Raw genomic sequence first — 17,572 nt, forward strand, 5'->3', positions numbered from 1 at the left:
GGAAAAACGCAAATATAGTGAGGCGAAAACAGGCGGCAACCTCCGGTTCTGAAAAGTGAAGCCGATGCTGAAGTGCCTTAAACCTGCATTCTCTCTACCAGCCAGCAGGGGGCGACTACTCTGATTGCTAAAAGAAGTCTGATTGTATAGAAGTCTATGAGAAAATGACCCTACTTCTCACCTGATTTATTACCTCAGTAAACATTGTAAACATGAGTTTATGGTCTCAATCTCTAGTTTCAAGTCTTCTTCAATACAGCATGATGTTCATTTAGTAAATTATGGTCCCATTTAGAGTCAGATAGACCATAAAGCAGGGGATGCTTTAGGGCGGGGCTACCTGGTGATTGACAGGTCGCTACCACGGCGTTGTCCGGTCTGGGAGTTAGTTAGCAGAGGCAGTGTGTTTTCAATTCATGCAAGATAATTATAACATTTTGGTCGCCTAAAAATGTCTTATTCAGCGTTCGGTTGTGCTTAGCTTCATCCTCTCGTGTCACTTCTGGTTGCAAAAAAAACCAAGATGGCAACAGCCAAAATGTATATATATACAAAAGTATAAATTAGCATAAAATGGAAATAAAGTCCCTCAAATGTGTGCTTAAGTTCAGTATTTGAGTCCTCAGTCTTAGTGTGCTGAGCTCTGGTGAATCCAGGAAGACAGATAGATGTAATAATACTGTAAGTCTGGATGTCAGCGAGACCACGTCCATGCTAATTCTGTATGTTTTCCTCCTCTCTGTTTTGGCCTTCTATCCTCACTGAACCGGGCGTTTTTCACTCCCACGGACAAATCTGAAAGAGCTCGTCTCGTGTGCTGTGGGTGTGAAAAACAAAGCTTCTCCAAAACAATGACGTACGCCTGTTCAGACGGAGGTTGGATGATACAGAAGCAGATTCTTCTCTCTCTTATTACTGGTTTTAGGAAGAGTTTATCCAATGTCATGAGTTGTTATTGATCTGATCTGCAACCCTTTACAGATCATCATCAATTACAGCAACTAAGATATAGAAATAATAACGACATCTGGCTCACAGTCGGCGTTCCAGTTTATCATAAATGTGTTGGGAGGGGTTGAGGTCAGGTTTTTCTACACTAAATTGGTGTTAAATCCCATTTAAATGTATTTTTGTAATCATATCCTCACTGTTTCTATGTCAACACAGAAACACGAAACTCTTCCGGATAATGTCACGGTCCTAAAGGTTTTACGTTATGACCACCAGTTTTAATTATTTCAACTTCACTTCAGATAACTTGTGTTTTGTTCATCATTTTGGAATGGCTTTAAATACTACAATACCCATGAGCCTCGGCCGACGTTGCTATGGAGAAGAAGCCAGTCAGAGGTAGCAAATTCACAACGCTTTGTTGCACCATTGTAGCTGAATTCATTCAGAATTGATGCATAATCTGCTCTGTGATTGGATGTTTCTATGGTTTGTAAGTTGCGTTAGTGACGTGTTTAAGCGACGTTTGCGATGTTACTTATTTTAAAGCCCGAACATGATGTTTTTCCTAAACCTAACTAAGTGGTTTTGTTGCGTCACCCTATCTGCGGACGTTACCGTAGTTTTGTTGCATGGCGTACAAATGACACGCGTGATGTCGTGCTATTTATACGCCTTCCTGTGAGACTGGGTTGATGTCGGAGGCTCTGTGTCTTTCTGAGAATCTGATGTCTTTTAAAAACCACCCTGAACTCTAGAGCCGACATGTGACGTTCACTGGCTGTTGTTGTTATCGGGACTGGAGGTCAAATCAACCCAGAAACAACAACACATCATGTAATCAGCCTGCCTCAAACCCACTGACCGCGAGGCAAACACGCTCACACACACACACACACACACCTGAAAATCATAGTTTCCCTGGAAACAGCCCGGTGGCTCTATTAAGGTATAATGAGTGTGCCTTTTCCCACCCACATGTAAGAAGGTCTCATGTTACCATGGCACTGTCTGTCTGTGCGTCCTGATTGGCCGGGAGGACGAAAGCATCTCAGGGTTGAATGAAGATGAGGAGACGATGAATAAGAAGGTTTTACTCGGAGGGAAGCTCAAAGTATAAAGCAAATCAAAGCAAACTCACTGAATACAGAGCCTGCAGTCATGCAACCCTAAAAATACTTTTATATACTATTTATTAGCAACAGAGGATTAGAAACATAATGCCACCCTGATTACGCTCCTTTAATCAACATAAGGAAACGTTTGTAAGCTACGCATCTGCAAAGTCGCGAAATGCATGAATAATGTTCTTATCGTTCTGTTTTAGACTACTCTAGCTCAGTTTTAAAGCTAGAGTGAAGATACTGACATCATATGAAACTACAAAAACCTGATGAATCCATTGGTACCAACCATGTCGTACTAGCTTGTCATGAAGTAGGATAAATAACGCTCCAAACTTGCGCTAAGTTTTGGCGAGGAAAAACTGTCATGTCCATTTTCAAAGGGGTCCCTTGACCTCTGACCTCCAGATGTGTGAATGTAAATGGGTTTTCTGGGTACCCACGAGTCTCCCCTTTACAGACATGCCCACTTTATGATAATCACATGCAGTTTGGGGCAAGTCATAGTCAAGTCAGCACACTGACACACTGACAGCTGTTGTTGCCTGTTGGGCTGCAGTTTGCCATGTTATGATGTGAGCATATTGTTTTATGCTAAATGCAGTACCTGTGAGGGTTTCTGGACAATATCTGTCATTGTTTTGTGTTGATAATTGATTTACAATAATAAATATATACTTACATTTGCATAAAGCAGCACATTTGCCCACTCCCATGTTGATAAGATTATTAAACACTTCTCAAATCTCCCTTTAAGGTACATTTAGAACAGATAAAATACATGTGATTAATTTGCGATTAATCACGATTAAATATTTTAATCGATTGACAGAGAGAGTGTGGCTATAGTTGCCATCGCCGACCAAACATTTCACCACGTGACAGCCTAAAATCCCACAGTGTAAAGGAGCTAAAACTTCAGTACTGCAATTTTTTTAATTCCACAATTTGGACTCAAAAGTGTGTGACAGCTGCCGCAAACAGTTTCAAGACAAATATAAAATATAACATATCAAATATCACTATTATATATTGGTGGACAGCGTTTGTTTGCAAGTCAAAGTTCACCAAAGTTTAACATCATTTAGAGTTTTGGTGTAACCAGGCGCTTTTTAAAGTATTATGTATAATAAGTTTACCCTTCAAAAACATATCTTTATATTATATTTGATCTGTACATACGGTTACCATCATGTTTGATAATAAAATGTTACTGTTCAGCTGTAGAATATCCTGCTTCATTACATTTTATTGGTCAATTTGAGGAATAATTTGATGACTATCTGTTTGTCACCATCAGATATCAATATTGTATTTGCCTAAAACATCCAATATTCTGTTTAAAATCAGCCACAAATGATCTACTGGCACATATTCCTGCATTAGTCTGAATACATGATGAGATGTTTTATTATTTTTCCCACTCTGAGGCTGATAAAGCTGACAGGAAGTGAACTCAGCATTAAACTGACAGCTCTAAAACACAAAGACTTCCTGACATGAGAAGGCTATTATTAACAGTCTGACCACCATTTATCCATCCATTTAGAAATATTGATCAGCAGATCATTTCCATCACCACAAAACAAAGCTGTACAACACTGATGCTGAGGCTCCATCTGCTGGTTACAGGCTGCACGTCACCTGAACAACAAGAGAGCTGATAAAACACCTGCTGTGACGTCACTGATGGAGGTGAGCTGAGGACGTCTGAACACAGAAATCTCAAATAAATTGGATAAAACTGGGGAATTCTTTAAACTTCAACATCTAAAAGGTGCTAAAATAGATCAGGTCTCTCCTACAAAAAAGATCTAAATCTCTTTGAGACTACCTGAATTTAATAAAAGTTATAATATCATCTTTTGCTGCTTAGCTTCCAAACATGTACAAGCCAGGCAGAGTTTAGATTTATGCTTTATTGTCTGTATTTTTAAACAGTATGTTTTCACGTCTAACTCAACAAGAGCTAAAGGCTTTCAGGATGAAAGTTTACTGTTGATGTTATTGTTTTTTTATTTATTATATTAAGATGATTAATTATGTGTATATGTGATAAACATTAAGTTAATTATTTAAGTTATTCAAAGGAGTAGGACTAGTAGAAGTGTTTACTTCTGCCTTCTCCTCTTCAGACATATATTTATTTAGATTTTGCTGTATGTTTACATTTTATTGGTTATTCTTGTTTTGTTTTCTTATTATTTGTAACATGTTCAAAATGAATCTATCTAATCTAATCTAAAATGAAGACTACCAGACGTGTTGCCCTACTATTAATACTTTAAGTACATTTTCCTGATTCATACATTTACTTAAAGGTAGGGTCAGTAATGTTGACAAACTAGCACGAGTACTTTAGATTTTATAAATGATCCAACCTAAAAACCCAGCCCAGTATTGCCAACTCTTTTCCAATGAAAGTAGCAGCACTAGTTCCAAAAGTCGCTAAATCTAGCGAGAAAGACGCCAAGTCAGCAACACTGACTAGCTTTAAATGGTATTTTCAATTACTTTTACTTATATGATTACAATGTGGTATTAGTACTTTTACTAAAGTAAAGGATTGCATTGATTCAATACGGTGCAACATATTGAAACAGCTTAACAGGTCTGAAACAAGCTTCTCTGTCTCTGTATCGTCCGTCCATTAATACCAGAAAGTAAAATACAATTGAATAACAATATCAAGACAAGAGATGAGAAACTGAATTCAATCATCATCCCGTAGCATCTTCTAGTTTTCAGGAATAAATCGGTAAAATCAAAACTCACAATCTCCATATGTCGACGGACTGTCTGTTGCTGCTGCTGACTGAGTCTCAGTAGTTCCTCCTTCACTGGCCATGTCTTCACCTCCTCCTTCTATCCTCTTTCTCACTCCTTTCTTTCTTTCTGTCTTCTCCTCCCCAAAAATAAACTCCCACTCATGCAGAGAACAAACTTGACCTCTCTCCTAAACTCTCCTTCATCCCTCTGTTCTGTCCAGTCTGAGCTGTCCTACGTCTTGTATGAACCGTCAATCAACGCTGCTTTCCTGCCTCCCACTGGGCGAGGCGGACGTCTCTTCCTGAACACCACCAAGACACAACAACACAGAGGAAGGCGGTGAAAGTGACCCGCCAAGCACTGCAGACAGTGTTGGACAATAAAGGCCAGAAAAGCTAAAATGTAGATTTAAAAATCAGAACTTCTCAAACACTTGGGACTATTTTCAGGAAGCTGGTTTTGATCATTTACAGCTGAGACTTTAAGTGGCTATAAGGGGGTTTGTGGAGCTCTAATGTCCTCTAGTGGACAGTTTTAACATGATTAACTTCACCCACCGTAATTTTAACTCAACCAATATGAATATCTTCCCCTCTGAGAAATCTTTATGTGACTCCGATCAGCCTGCAGAGCAAAGAGAAAGTGTCTATAACCGACTGATATGAGTCTGGATTCCTGTCAATATTTCCCCAGTGCTCAAATAAACAGGAACAAACATGGATTTTAATCACACACACACACACACACACACACACACACACACACGGACAGCAGCATTACATATTACCCATGAGCCCCCTCTCTCGGAGAGCCATGAATTAGACATCGAAGCAGTCTGTAACTAGGCCACAATAACCAGAGACAACATGACACACATGGCTGACTGCCTCCTACTGTTTAATGGAGCACACCGAGGAGCTCTCTGATGCCGCTTTGCATCTCGACAACACTCGTCACACAGAGGGGAGCAGGTTAGGAGGTTACAGCATGGGGTATATAAGACATGTCCAACTGTGTGTGACATCTGTCTGAGGCTACATCCACACTAATACGTCCTAATTTTAAAACGGCGTTTTATAATGTAAACGTTCTCCGTCCAGACGAGCGTTTTAGGGCCGTTTCAGAATTAACAATTGAAGCAAAGAGACGAAACTCTGGTGCTTTTTTGACAACAGCTGCTAGATGCTGCCATTTTGGACTGTAAACACCAATGAGTATGTGGCCATGGATGAATAAAGAGACGTCTGTAAATCAGATGATAAATCAACTTCCCAGTAGGAACACTTAAATATCCCTCATTTAAATCATGATGTCCTAATAAAAGTAGTAAAATGAACTAACATCTGAATCCAGAGTTATTTTCTTCGCCATGATGAACGTGCATCATCAGACCCACGGGACGGGACCGCACCGCCCTGCACGCTCATATGACATATCCGGTTCTGCCGGCTTCCTACTAGCTGTATGCGGCTGTAATAATGGATATACTGGCTCTATTATCTCACAATACACCCATGGGCTGTATGCTGTAAGCCTGCACCGTGGTGGATGTATTAACGTTTCTGTTCCCAAACAACCGGCTATCGGCCAGCAGCTAGTAGTGCTAGTAGCATGACATAAACACAATTTAATGGAGTTGTAGGCTATTTACTAACACGCAGGGCAAAAGCACCGGACACAACCCATTCTACATCCATGGTCTGTGGTCTATTGGACTCTATTGGACAAGGATTTTGGATCCTTGACATGAAAAACTTCCATTTATGTCCATCACTCACTTTATGCTCCTCTGGGAAGCAGCCGGGCAAAAAGTTTAATAAATAAATCAGTAAGTAAGTAAATAGTTATAATAGTATGCATATTTATAATATTTTTATTGTTCAACACAGGCCATTTCGGTAGAGCAGAGCTTTGCTGCTTGGCGCTGACGTTGTAATGGAACAAACAATTGACTTTGTCTGCAGAAACACAGGTGTAAATAATAAAACATAATGATGGCTGAATTCTATTCAGGGTCCTGGTATTGTGTATGCTGCTTCACTGTCACCATGTCATGTATAGAGGACATAAATTCATAAATAAATAAAGGCCCCTCATTTGAATAATTAGGCAGAAATGCATAAATGATAAATGTAAAAAGAAATGTGTAAAGAAAAGAATACAGAAATAAATAAGTTTGGGGAAATAATAAATAAGTAAGGAAATAAATGCATAAATACAAAAATAAGTATATAATTTAAAAATAAATATAAAATAAATACAAAATAAATAAATAAAAAATGAATGCAAAAATAAATACATGGAAAAAATAATAAAAGATAAATACATAAATAAATAAAAGGGAAAATTAAACAGAAGAGTAACTAAATAAGGGAATTAATAAAAAGATAAATAAATAAAGAAGCAAATTAAAACAGAAATATAAATTTCTGTCACATTTTATCAATTAATTAATGGCTAAATTTATTTAAAAATTTATTTTTGCTTCATTTAATAACTATTTATTTATTCATTTATTTTGGCAGGTTCCATTCTCCAGAGCCATCATTTAATGTTATTAGTAACACCTGTGTTTTTCCTGCTATAACAAGTCTAAATGTTTTCTAATCTGTCCCTCGCAAGACAACAAATTTTATGAAAGTGCAATAAATAAATTTAAATCAGTCTTTTATTTATATTATTGGTTTATTATTGTTATATTATGTGTAAGCTGCATGATGTCAACTCTTAATCTGTAAAGTAACTACATTTGTCAAATAAATGTAGTGGAGCAAAGAGGACAATCTTTTTTTTAAATCTGAAATGCAGTGGAGGAGAAGTAGCCTATAAATAAATAAATAAATAAATACTCAAGTAAAAGTATCTCAAAATTATACTTGTGTACACGTACACTGCAATTGTTATTTTTATATAAGGTATAATATCACAGCAGATCTGACAGTCCCTGCTGCAGCAACACAACAGGACTATTGCATATTAATAATAATAATAATAATAAACGCAGCAAAAGATACCACAGGCTCTCTGTAGGCCTGTATTATAAAACATCACACTAGGACAATACATTTAAATGATACAGTGTCATCATATCCACTGTGGTGAATTGCAAAAACAATGCAAATCTGGATAGGAATATTTTATCGTTTAAGAGGAGGTAGCATATTAAAAATAGGCTTCGGTGAAGTGGCCATGATGAAGCAACTCTCCAGTGAGTACCACAATACAGTCTGCAGGAATAAAGACTGAAGGACTATTATATGCATTTATGTGTTTGGAGACTGATAAAGGTGCTGAAATATAAATAATGTGGATAAAATGCATAAAAACGACAGTATTGGTTAAAAAGATGATAAATTGGCCTGTGCATCCTGTCGCAGTCAAACCCCAGAGAGAAACCAAAGGGGGTTGAAAACAGCATCCATCCACAGAGGGGGAAATAATCCACATTAAAAGCAGCCAGACGGTGATGAGACGGTGGTACTTACTGTCTGAGGCCATGGCTGCAGCTGTTTCCCCCTCAGACTACCAGAGGAACCAGAGGAACCGAGTGTGTGATGGTCGGAGCAGAGGCAGCAGCATCCCTGCAGCTCCTCATCCTCCTCCAGACCTGCACAGAGCTGCAGCCACACAGCGGTGAACGGCGACGCCTTCAGGGACTGTGGGAAACAATCACACTCAATGTGGTTCATACGCATCTCGTTTATACATTTGGTCATTTAATCTTTCAAATTACGATTTTTTTTCCGTTTAATTAGTAATTTGTGCTCCAAAGTCCCAAAATAGTTTGTTAAAATTGATCCAATTTAGGAGAGAGTAGGGGAATATTACCTTTCACTCACATATCCCATGGTCTTTGAACTTGTTATGCCTCCATCAGTACTGTGCTGCTCTATAAAGACAAACATTAAATAACATTATATATTTAGTTCAAATATTAAAGTCTTAAAGTTAAAGTATTTTGTATGCTTGTGTGATGATCTGTATATATGTGCATATGTAACTATGAATATGTATATGCTTGTTTCTTTATTTTCCCATTCTATTGTTTTTTTATTTAATTATTTATGTTTCAGTGTATTCTGTTGTACATGATGTGTTATTATATTAAAATGTAGTTAAGACCAAATCTGACTTGATAACTACTCGTTGACTTTTTTTTATAATAAAAAATATGCAAAACAAATATATAATTGGCTAATTAAGCTAAATTGACATACTTTCCCTTTCTAGCTGTCTCCCGTCACTGAATATATCATATTTGATTAACTAACACATTGCAATTTATCTTACAAAAGTAGTAATGATAACTAAATCCAGTCGTAGCGAATAAAAACAGCTAAACAAGTCGGCTACAAGCTAAACTTTAGCTAGTAAACTAGGTTTAGTAATCTCATTAGTTTAGAAGAGAGCTAGCAAACTGTGGAAACTCTCGCGAGATTGTCGCAGGTCGTCGGACAGCGAGTCTCGCGAGAGTTTTTGATCTCAGCTCAGATTTCGCAATTTGCGGGCTACCTTCTAGATATGACTAAGAAGAAGAAGCGCTTTTGAGAGGAAATTAGGATTTAGCATAGTTAAGGTACATATTTAAATGCAAGAAATTGTAAATGAATACGTTATATTAATTTCAAGATAGTTATTAAAAATGGTAGAGTGCAGTTTTAGCTTTTCTTTGGAAAATAAGTTGTGTATAAGAATAAAAAAGCAAATAAAAGCAAATGCAATTAAAAACAATAAGTGAAATCATAACACAGAGACAATAAATTACTATTAAAAGTAGATGAAACACAAAATGGCAGAAGTGGATACTTAAAACCAGATTAACATGAAGATTTCCCTTCATTTGGCCCAAACAATGATAAACAGCCCTGTGTCCAGGGACGTCCACATACTTTTGGATATTCAATAAGACGTCTCCACAAATTATTTAGTCTGAATCAAATGTCACACAAGAAAGAGACGGCACAAAAATAGATATTTAAAAAAGGTTTTATATAAAACAGTGAACCTTTATAAAATATTTAAACACCGGAAAGCTGCAGAACAGAAATGCCGTTTTAACTTTTTCATAGAAGAAGCTGCAAACAGAGATGAAAGATGAAAGATGAAAAGGTTTATAGTCACATGCACTGCTTAACTTTGTTGAAATGTGCATGAAGAAACAACCTTCAGCATGCTTTCTTTACTGCAAAAGGCTAAAGGTAAACTTTCTCTGACTAGGAGGCAGGTACAGGATCAGTTTTCAACAAGTGATGGCTGTAAAATTGCAAAAAGAAAACTGGGTATTTCTTCAGCTCTGAGGAGTTAGTCAAGGTGTTTACATTCAGTCACTGATTAAAAAAAACCCAAGTTAAAACAATTTAAAATGTAAAAAAACATTCACATTTTCTATGATACAGAACATTTCAGATTATAGGGAATTCATTACAATAACAAACTTATATGAACACTTTAAAACAGCAGCTCTAGTCAGGACGCAGGTTGACTTCTTCTTCATCACCACTTGAATTTTGGGTACGTTTTTGTTTTTTCTGAATCGAGGAAAAAGAATCAAGCAAATAAGTCGATGTGTGAACATTACAAAATAAGATTATTGTGGTATTTACGGTAAAATATGGAGCATTTTGAGCTGGCATTCAAAGAGAAAAAGCTTAGAAAAATTCATCCTGGTAAATGTTTTATTGCCATAAAATAGATATATGGTCATGAAGTTTGGAACAGACATTCAGGGTCCACAGGCATACAAACGTAGCATGTTAGGATGTTAACAAACCACAGTGGAGCAGAGAAGAATGTACAAACTACTGCAGTGAAATAGTTTTTAGGATGTGTACCTTCAGGAACAAAGTCCAGTGTGGTGAGACGGTTGATGTTAGTGGTCGCCGTGGCTTCTTTCCACACGTCATCTGATGAGAACAGAGTTTCAGTAAGTGAGGATTATTTCACAAAACATTTAAGAGAAAAGACAAACATCCATCTTCAGAGCCCACCACCTCCTCACCGTGCTATAGGAGAGTCTTTAGACTGTATTCACAACATTTCAGCATGTTTTATACAACAATTAACACATTTTAATTATAAATTGGTGTAATTTCCATTTAGCAAATGTCTCTGTCAGGTAGAAACTATATGTCATAATGTAAAGCCGGGTTCATGCTTGCTGTAGTGTCCCGGAAGGCTCCGCAAGCTGTCGCAGCGCTCAGTCGTGCAACATGTTTGTATTCAGGTCTAATTTTCTTCTACTGTGGGTGTACATTTTATTTTTATTTTCAGATTTTTCATCTCTTCTTCTCTCAAGTTTTAGGGATTAAAAGGAAGGTTGTAGGAGTGATTTACCTGAGATATGTATGTTCTCACAGGTTCTGGCTTTGAGTGACGGTTTATTTGTTCTGGAGTTACCCGACGAGTTGGAGGGTCCGGACTCGTTACTCGTAACATCCACCGCCACCTGACGATGACGCCGGGACTTGGGGGCCTGAGAGACGAAGGTATACATTCATTATTTTTTTCATTTTGCATTCTACACATTTATATTTAACATTATAGACATTTTTTAAAGAAATTTAAATGTTCATTTGTTACAGATTTAAATAAAATATTGATAAAACTATATCTATAACATGAATCACAAACCTCTGCTGCCTCTCCGTAGGCCTTTGACTTGATGGAGGCGAGGAGCGAGGCTCTGTTGGAGCACTGAGGACACAAAACAGGCGGTTAGTCAACAGCGCCAACATCTAGACAAAGTTATTATTACAGCCGAGGGACTTCATGTGATTCACTTCAGTTTGAGTATTTAATATCCTGCAGGAGACACAAGGTGCAGTAGTGATGCTTTAAACCCTTCAGTAAAGTTGAATGTTGTGTAACTCACCGCCTGCTGAGATGACGTTCCCTCACCGCTGTCTTCATCTTCATCACGACCACCCTGACAAGACACAAACGAAAAGCATTAAAATAAAAACATTACCTTTTGTTGTTTACACAAAACACAGTTTCATTTTAACAAACAGCTGTAGAAAGTCTCACCTTCCTTTGCTGCCACTTGTAGAAATCCACCACAGTGCTGCGTAGCTGAGGGACGAGGTCTTTACGGATCAGGTTGACGGACGAGTCCGCCTGCTCTGACGTCGAAGTGAAAGACGTCTTCAGCTTCCCATAGAGCTCATGAATGTTGGACAATTCCTGTAAGAAGACAAACACAACACATTTAGTACTTTTAATAATCCACATTTAAAGTGTTAGAGTCGAGTCTATGCTCACCTCCAGCAGGTCGATGTTGATCAGCTCCTGTGGACGAGACGCTCGCTCCATGAACTCCTCGCACGGCGCTGAGCTCTCCACCTTCCTCTTCTTCTTGTAGACAAGCTGGCAGGAGAGGAGGAGGAGGAGGAGACAAAGGAGAAGCACAAAGAGGAGAGAGGGGAATATGAATTTGTAAGCTAGTAGGCTAGTAGGTTCCTTTCTCTGGGTTGTAAGAATAAATAGACATAAACATAACCATAATTAGTAAATGCCATGTCCTCAAAATGATGCTGGAGTGACAGTAGGTGTCCCATTTCATGAACATAATTCCTCCATATTTTCATCTCTCTCTTAAAGTATATCTCCATTTGGGAGAGCTAAGTTGCTCAAACCGGGACAGAACCACTGAATCTCCACATAATATTCCTACATTTAAATGATATTTAGGGTTTGAAGTGAATATCAAATGTGTGTTGATGTAAGGTGGGCAGCTCACCAGAGTGGGCATGGCAGTGAAGTTGAAAGCTTTGAGGAACATCAGCTGTCGGAGGATGTAAACGGCGTCGATGTGCTGAGCGTCCACAGCGTCCTTCTCAAACTTGTTCACGTCCTCCCAGTCCTTCAGCGACAGACGGATCTGCAGACAGAAACACAACGACAACTTTATTGGACTATATTTAATGTATGGCCGACCCTTTAGAGAGCATGTGTTGTGTTCCTGACCTGCTCTGAGGGCGAGGCGGTCTGACATTTAAACAAGCTGTACAGCAGGTAAAGTCCTCCCACTCTGATCTGGAAGCTGTACGGAGGCATGAAGAAGCTGCTGGCGGTGTCCAGAATCAGACGGCTGAACGCTCGCTTCTCATGATCGGTCACAGTGCCGCTGCAAAACAATAATAACAACATGTAACACTGTGTTAAATACTGAAAATGTCAAATTAAAAAAAAATATTCATCTACATTTATTGTTATTATTTCATTATTTTAAAGTAAAGTAGACAACTGTCTCTGCAGCCCCATATTTACAGGCAGTGTTTGGACACAGTCCATCTCCTTATATCAGAAGATAAAGTGATATTTAATGATAAACTCACTAGAAGATGTGAGAGTTCATTATTTTAAGGTAAACTCACTAGAAGATGTGAGAGAAGTTCATTATTTGAAGGTAAACTCACTAGAAGATGTGAGAGTTCATTATTTGAAGGTAAACTCACTAGAAGATGTGAGAGAAGTTCATTATTTGAAGGTAAACTCACTAGAAGATGTGAGAGAAGTTCATTATTTGAAGGTAAACTCACTAGAAGATGTGAGAGAGTTCATTATTTGAAGGTAAACTCACTAAAAGATGTGAGAGAAGTTCATTATTTGAAGGTAAACTCACTAGAAGATGTGAGAGAAGTTCATTATTTGAAGGTAAACTCACTAGAAGATGTGAGAGAGTTCATTATTTGAAGGTAAACTCACTAAAAGATGTGAGAGAAGTTCATTATTTGAAGGTAAACTCACTAGAAGATGTGAAAGTTCATTATTTGAAGGTAAACTCACTAGAAGATGTGAGAGAAGTTCATTATTTGAAGGTAAACTCACTAGAAGATGTGAGAGTTCATTATTTGAAGGTAAACTCACTAGAAGATGTGAGAGTTCATTATTTGAAGGTAAACTCACTAGAAGATGTGAGAGTTCATTATTTGAAGGTAAACTCATTAAAAGATGTGAGAGTTCATTATTTTATGGTAAACTCACTAGAAGATGTGAGAGAAGTTCATTATTTGAAGGTAAACTCACTAGAAGATGTGAGAGAAGTTCATTATTTGAAGGTAAACTCACTAGAAGATGTGAGAGAGTTCATTATTTGAAGGTAAACTCACTAAAAGATGTGAGAGAAGTTCATTATTTGAAGGTAAACTCACTAGAAGATGTGAAAGTTCATTATTTGAAGGTAAACTCACTAGAAGATGTGAGAGAAGTTCATTATTTGAAGGTAAACTCACTAAAAGATGTGAGAGAAGTTCATTATTTGAAGGTAAACTCACTAGAAGATGTGAGAGAAGTTCATTATTTGAAGGTAAACTCACTAAAAGATGTGAGAGTTCATTATTTGAAGGTAAACTCACTAAAAGATGTGAGAGTTCATTATTTGAAGGTAAACTCACTAGAAGATGTGAGAGAAGCTCATTATTTGAAGGTAAACTCACTAAAAGATGTGAGAGTTCATTATTTGAAGGTAAACTCACTAGAAGATGTGAGAGAAGTTCATTATTTTATGGTAAACTCACTAGAAGATGTGAGAGAAGTTCATTATTTGAAGGTAAACTCACTAGAAGATGTGAAAGTTCATTATTTGAAGGTAAACTCACTAGAAGATGTGAGAGAAGTTCATTATTTGAAGGTAAACTCACTAAAAGATGTGAGAGAAGTTCATTATTTGAAGGTAAACTCACTAGAAGATGTGAGAGAAGTTCATTATTTGAAGGTAAACTCACTAGAAGATGTGAGAGAAGTTCATTATTTGAAGGTAAACTCACTAAAAGATGTGAGAGAAGTTCATTATTTGAAGGTAAACTCACTAGAAGATGTGAGAGAAGTTCATTATTTGAAGGTAAACTCACTAGAAGATGTGAGAGAAGTTCATTATTTGAAGGTAAACTCACTAGAAGATGTGAGAGAAGTTCATTATTTGAAGGTAAACTCACTAGAAGATGTGAAAGTTCATTATTTGAAGGTAAACTCACTAGAAGATGTGAGAGAAGTTCATTATTTGAAGGTAAACTCACTAGAAGATGTGAGAGTTCATTATTTAATGATAAACTCACTAGAAGATGTGAGAGTTCATTATTTGAAGGTAAACTCACTAGAAGATGTGAGAGAAGTTCATTATTTTATGGTAAACTCACTAGAAGATGTGAGAGAAGTTCATTATTTGAAGGTAAACTCACTAGAAGATGTGAGAGAAGTTCATTATTTGAAGGTAAACTCACTAGAAGATGTGAGAGAGTTCATTATTTGAAGGTAAACTCACTAGAAGATGTGAGAGAAGTTCATTATTTGAAGGTAAACTCACTAGAAGATGTGAGAGAGTTCATTATTTGAAGGTAAACTCACTAGAAGATGTGAGAGAGTTCATTATTTGAAGGTAAACTCACTAGAAGATGTGAGAGAGTTCATTATTTGAAGGTAAACTCACTAGAAGATGTGAGAGAAGTTCATTATTTGAAGGTAAACTCACTAGAAGATGTGAGAGAAGTTCATTATTTGAAGGTAAACTCACTAGAAGATGTGAGAGAGTTCATTATTGTAAGGTAAACTCACTAGAAGATGTGAGAGAAGTTCATTATTTGAAGGTAAACTCACTAGAAGATGTGAGAGAAGTTCATTATTTGAAGGTAAACTCACTAGAAGATGTGAGAGTTCATTATTTAATGATAAACTCACTAGAAGATGTGAGAGTTCATTATTTGAAGGTAAACTCACTAGAAGATGTGAGAGAAGTTCATTATTTTATGGTAAACTCACTAGAAGATGTGAGAGAAGTTCATTATTTGAAGGTAAACTCACTAGAAGATGTGAGAGAAGTTCATTATTTGAAGGTAAACTCACTAGAAGATGTGAGAGAGTTCATTATTTGAAGGTAAACTCACTAGAAGATGTGAGAGAAGTTCATTATTTGAAGGTAAACTCACTAGAAGATGTGAGAGAGTTCATTATTTGAAGGTAAACTCACTAGAAGATGTGAGAGAAGTTCATTATTTGAAGGTAAACTCACTAGAAGATGTGAGAGAGTTCATTATTTGAAGGTAAACTCACTAGAAGATGTGAGAGAGTTCATTATTTGAAGGTAAACTCACTAGAAGATGTGAGAGAGTTCATTATTTGAAGGTAAACTCACTAGAAGATGTGAGAGAAGTTCATTATTTGAAGGTAAACTCACTAGAAGATGTGAGAGAGTTCATTATTTGAAGGTAAACTCACTAGAAGATGTGAGAGAGTTCATTATTTGAAGGTAAACTCACTAGAAGATGTGAGAGTTCATTATTTGAAGGTAAACTCACTAGAAGATGTGAGAGTTCATTATTTGAAGGTAAACTCACTAGAAGATGTGAGAGAGTTCATTATTTGAAGGTAAACTCACTAGAAGATGTGAGAGTTCATTATTTGAAGGTAAACTCACTAGAAGATGTGAGAGTTCATTATTTGAAGGTAAACTCACTAAAAGATGTGTGAGTTCATTATTTGAAGGTAAACTCACTAAAAGATGTGTGAGTTCATTATTTGAAGGTAAACTCACTAGAAGATGTGAGAGAAGTTCATTATTTGAAGGTAAACTCACTAGAAGATGTGAGAGAGTTCATTATTTGAAGGTAAACTCACTAGAAGATGTGAGAGAAGTTCATTATTTGAAGGTAAACTCACTAGAAGATGTGAGAGAAGTTCATTATTTGAAGGTAAACTCACTAGAAGATGTGAGAGAGTTCATTATTTGAAGGTAAACTCACTAGAAGATGTGAGAGAGTTCATTATTTGAAGGTAAACTCACTAGAAGATGTGAGAGAAGTTCATTATTTTATGGTAAACTCACTAGAAGATGTGAGAGAAGTTCATTATTTGAAGGTAAACTCACTAGAAGATGTGAGAGAAGTTCATTATTTGAAGGTAAACTCACTAGAAGATGTGAGAGAAGTTCATTATTTGAAGGTAAACTCACTAGAAGATGTGAGAGAAGTTCATTATTTGAAGGTAAACTCACTAGAAGATGTGAGAGAAGCTCATTTCCCTCCAGACTTTAGAGAAGATCTGGAATCGGACCGACTCGGTTCTCTGGAATCGACTCAGCAGCTCAACACAGTCAACCTTCACCTGTTTACCACAGAAATCCATCTCACGGACAATCCTGCAACCTGCGACCTATTAAAACTAATAAAATATATTATTAACGGTTAAATAAAGAGACATGTTCAGGATGAGCGGTTGAAGATGGATGGATGTTCAGGATGTAAACAAACACACGACTCAGAAACGACTGTCGACGGTTTAGTGCGTCATCAGTACCCGACGTCTTCACCAGCCTCCGTGATGCTTTCAGGTACCGTCACAAAGTAAGAAAAGTGACATAAATCAAGATTCAAGATTCCAGATGTTTATTGTCCAGCCGGTTATACAGGTACAATCGTGTGGAATGCTTTTTGCTGGGAAGCTCCTTTAAATTAATAAGTTATATTACAATTATAAAAGGAAATACTTTGTACAAGGGCATATTAAGAACATATATATTAAGAATATATACAGTATATGCAGTATAAGATATATTTTTGTGTGAGAAGGTATGAATTATCTATTTAAAAGTCTGATGGCCTGGGGGAAAAAACTGTTCCTCAGTCTGCTGGTGAGAGTCCTGGGGGTCCTGTATCTTCTACCAGAGGGCAGGAGGGACAACAGGCTGTTGTGGGGGTGTATTACATACCTGTGTGTATGGTATTATTTTTTGTAGA

General features: G+C 37.1%; 2 protein-coding genes across 6 annotated transcripts in view; both read right to left on the minus strand.

Moving 5' to 3' along the window:
- syt16 (synaptotagmin XVI) overlaps nucleotides 1-8,498 on the minus strand; it is a 40,155-nt gene extending 31,657 nt beyond the window's left edge. For 2 of the 4 annotated variants that reach the window (XM_037747241.1, XM_037747242.1), the window contains exon 1: nucleotides 8,330-8,497. In XM_037747241.1, the coding sequence (XP_037603169.1) occupies nucleotides 8,330-8,342 (13 nt within the window). In that variant the 5' untranslated portion in view covers nucleotides 8,343-8,497. Of the gene's footprint in view, nucleotides 1-4,850; nucleotides 4,972-8,329 lie in introns of those variants that run through there. The other 2 variants (XM_037747238.1, XM_037747239.1) reach the window with 2 other exon arrangements.
- A 1,512-nt stretch (nucleotides 8,499-10,010) lies between these two features.
- Nucleotides 10,011-17,119, minus strand: snapc1b (small nuclear RNA activating complex, polypeptide 1b). Of its 2 annotated transcripts, none has more exons than XM_037747564.1 (10): nucleotides 16,831-17,119; nucleotides 12,810-12,969; nucleotides 12,583-12,723; nucleotides 12,105-12,209; nucleotides 11,871-12,026; nucleotides 11,716-11,769; nucleotides 11,475-11,537; nucleotides 11,178-11,316; nucleotides 10,676-10,747; nucleotides 10,011-10,372 (listed from the first exon to the last, which is right to left on the minus strand). In XM_037747564.1, exons 1-10 carry the CDS (start codon nucleotides 16,959-16,961, stop codon nucleotides 10,338-10,340), a joined length of 1,056 nt encoding a protein of 351 aa, XP_037603492.1. In that variant the 5' UTR covers nucleotides 16,962-17,119; the 3' UTR covers nucleotides 10,011-10,337. The 2 variants fall into 2 exon arrangements, with proteins under 2 accessions (XP_037603492.1, XP_037603493.1); XM_037747565.1 differs by having other exon boundaries at nucleotides 16,789-16,919.
- Nucleotides 17,120-17,572: the final 453 nt, after the last annotated feature.

This window comes from Sebastes umbrosus, chromosome 16 (genome assembly GCF_015220745.1).
Source record: "Sebastes umbrosus isolate fSebUmb1 chromosome 16, fSebUmb1.pri, whole genome shotgun sequence".
NCBI lineage: Eukaryota > Metazoa > Chordata > Actinopteri > Perciformes > Sebastidae > Sebastes > Sebastes umbrosus.

Coding starts and splice junctions, on each gene's coding strand:
- snapc1b (XM_037747564.1), bottom strand. CDS start 16,961: ATGGATTTCTGTGGTAAACAGGTGAAGGTTGACTGTGTTGAGCTGCTG. Junction 12,970..16,830: donor AGCTTCTCTCACATCTTCTA/GTGAGTTTACCT, acceptor ATTGTTTTGCAG/CGGCACTGTGACCGATCATG. Junction 12,724..12,809: donor CCGCCTCGCCCTCAGAGCAG/GTCAGGAACACA, acceptor TTCTGTCTGCAG/ATCCGTCTGTCGCTGAAGGA.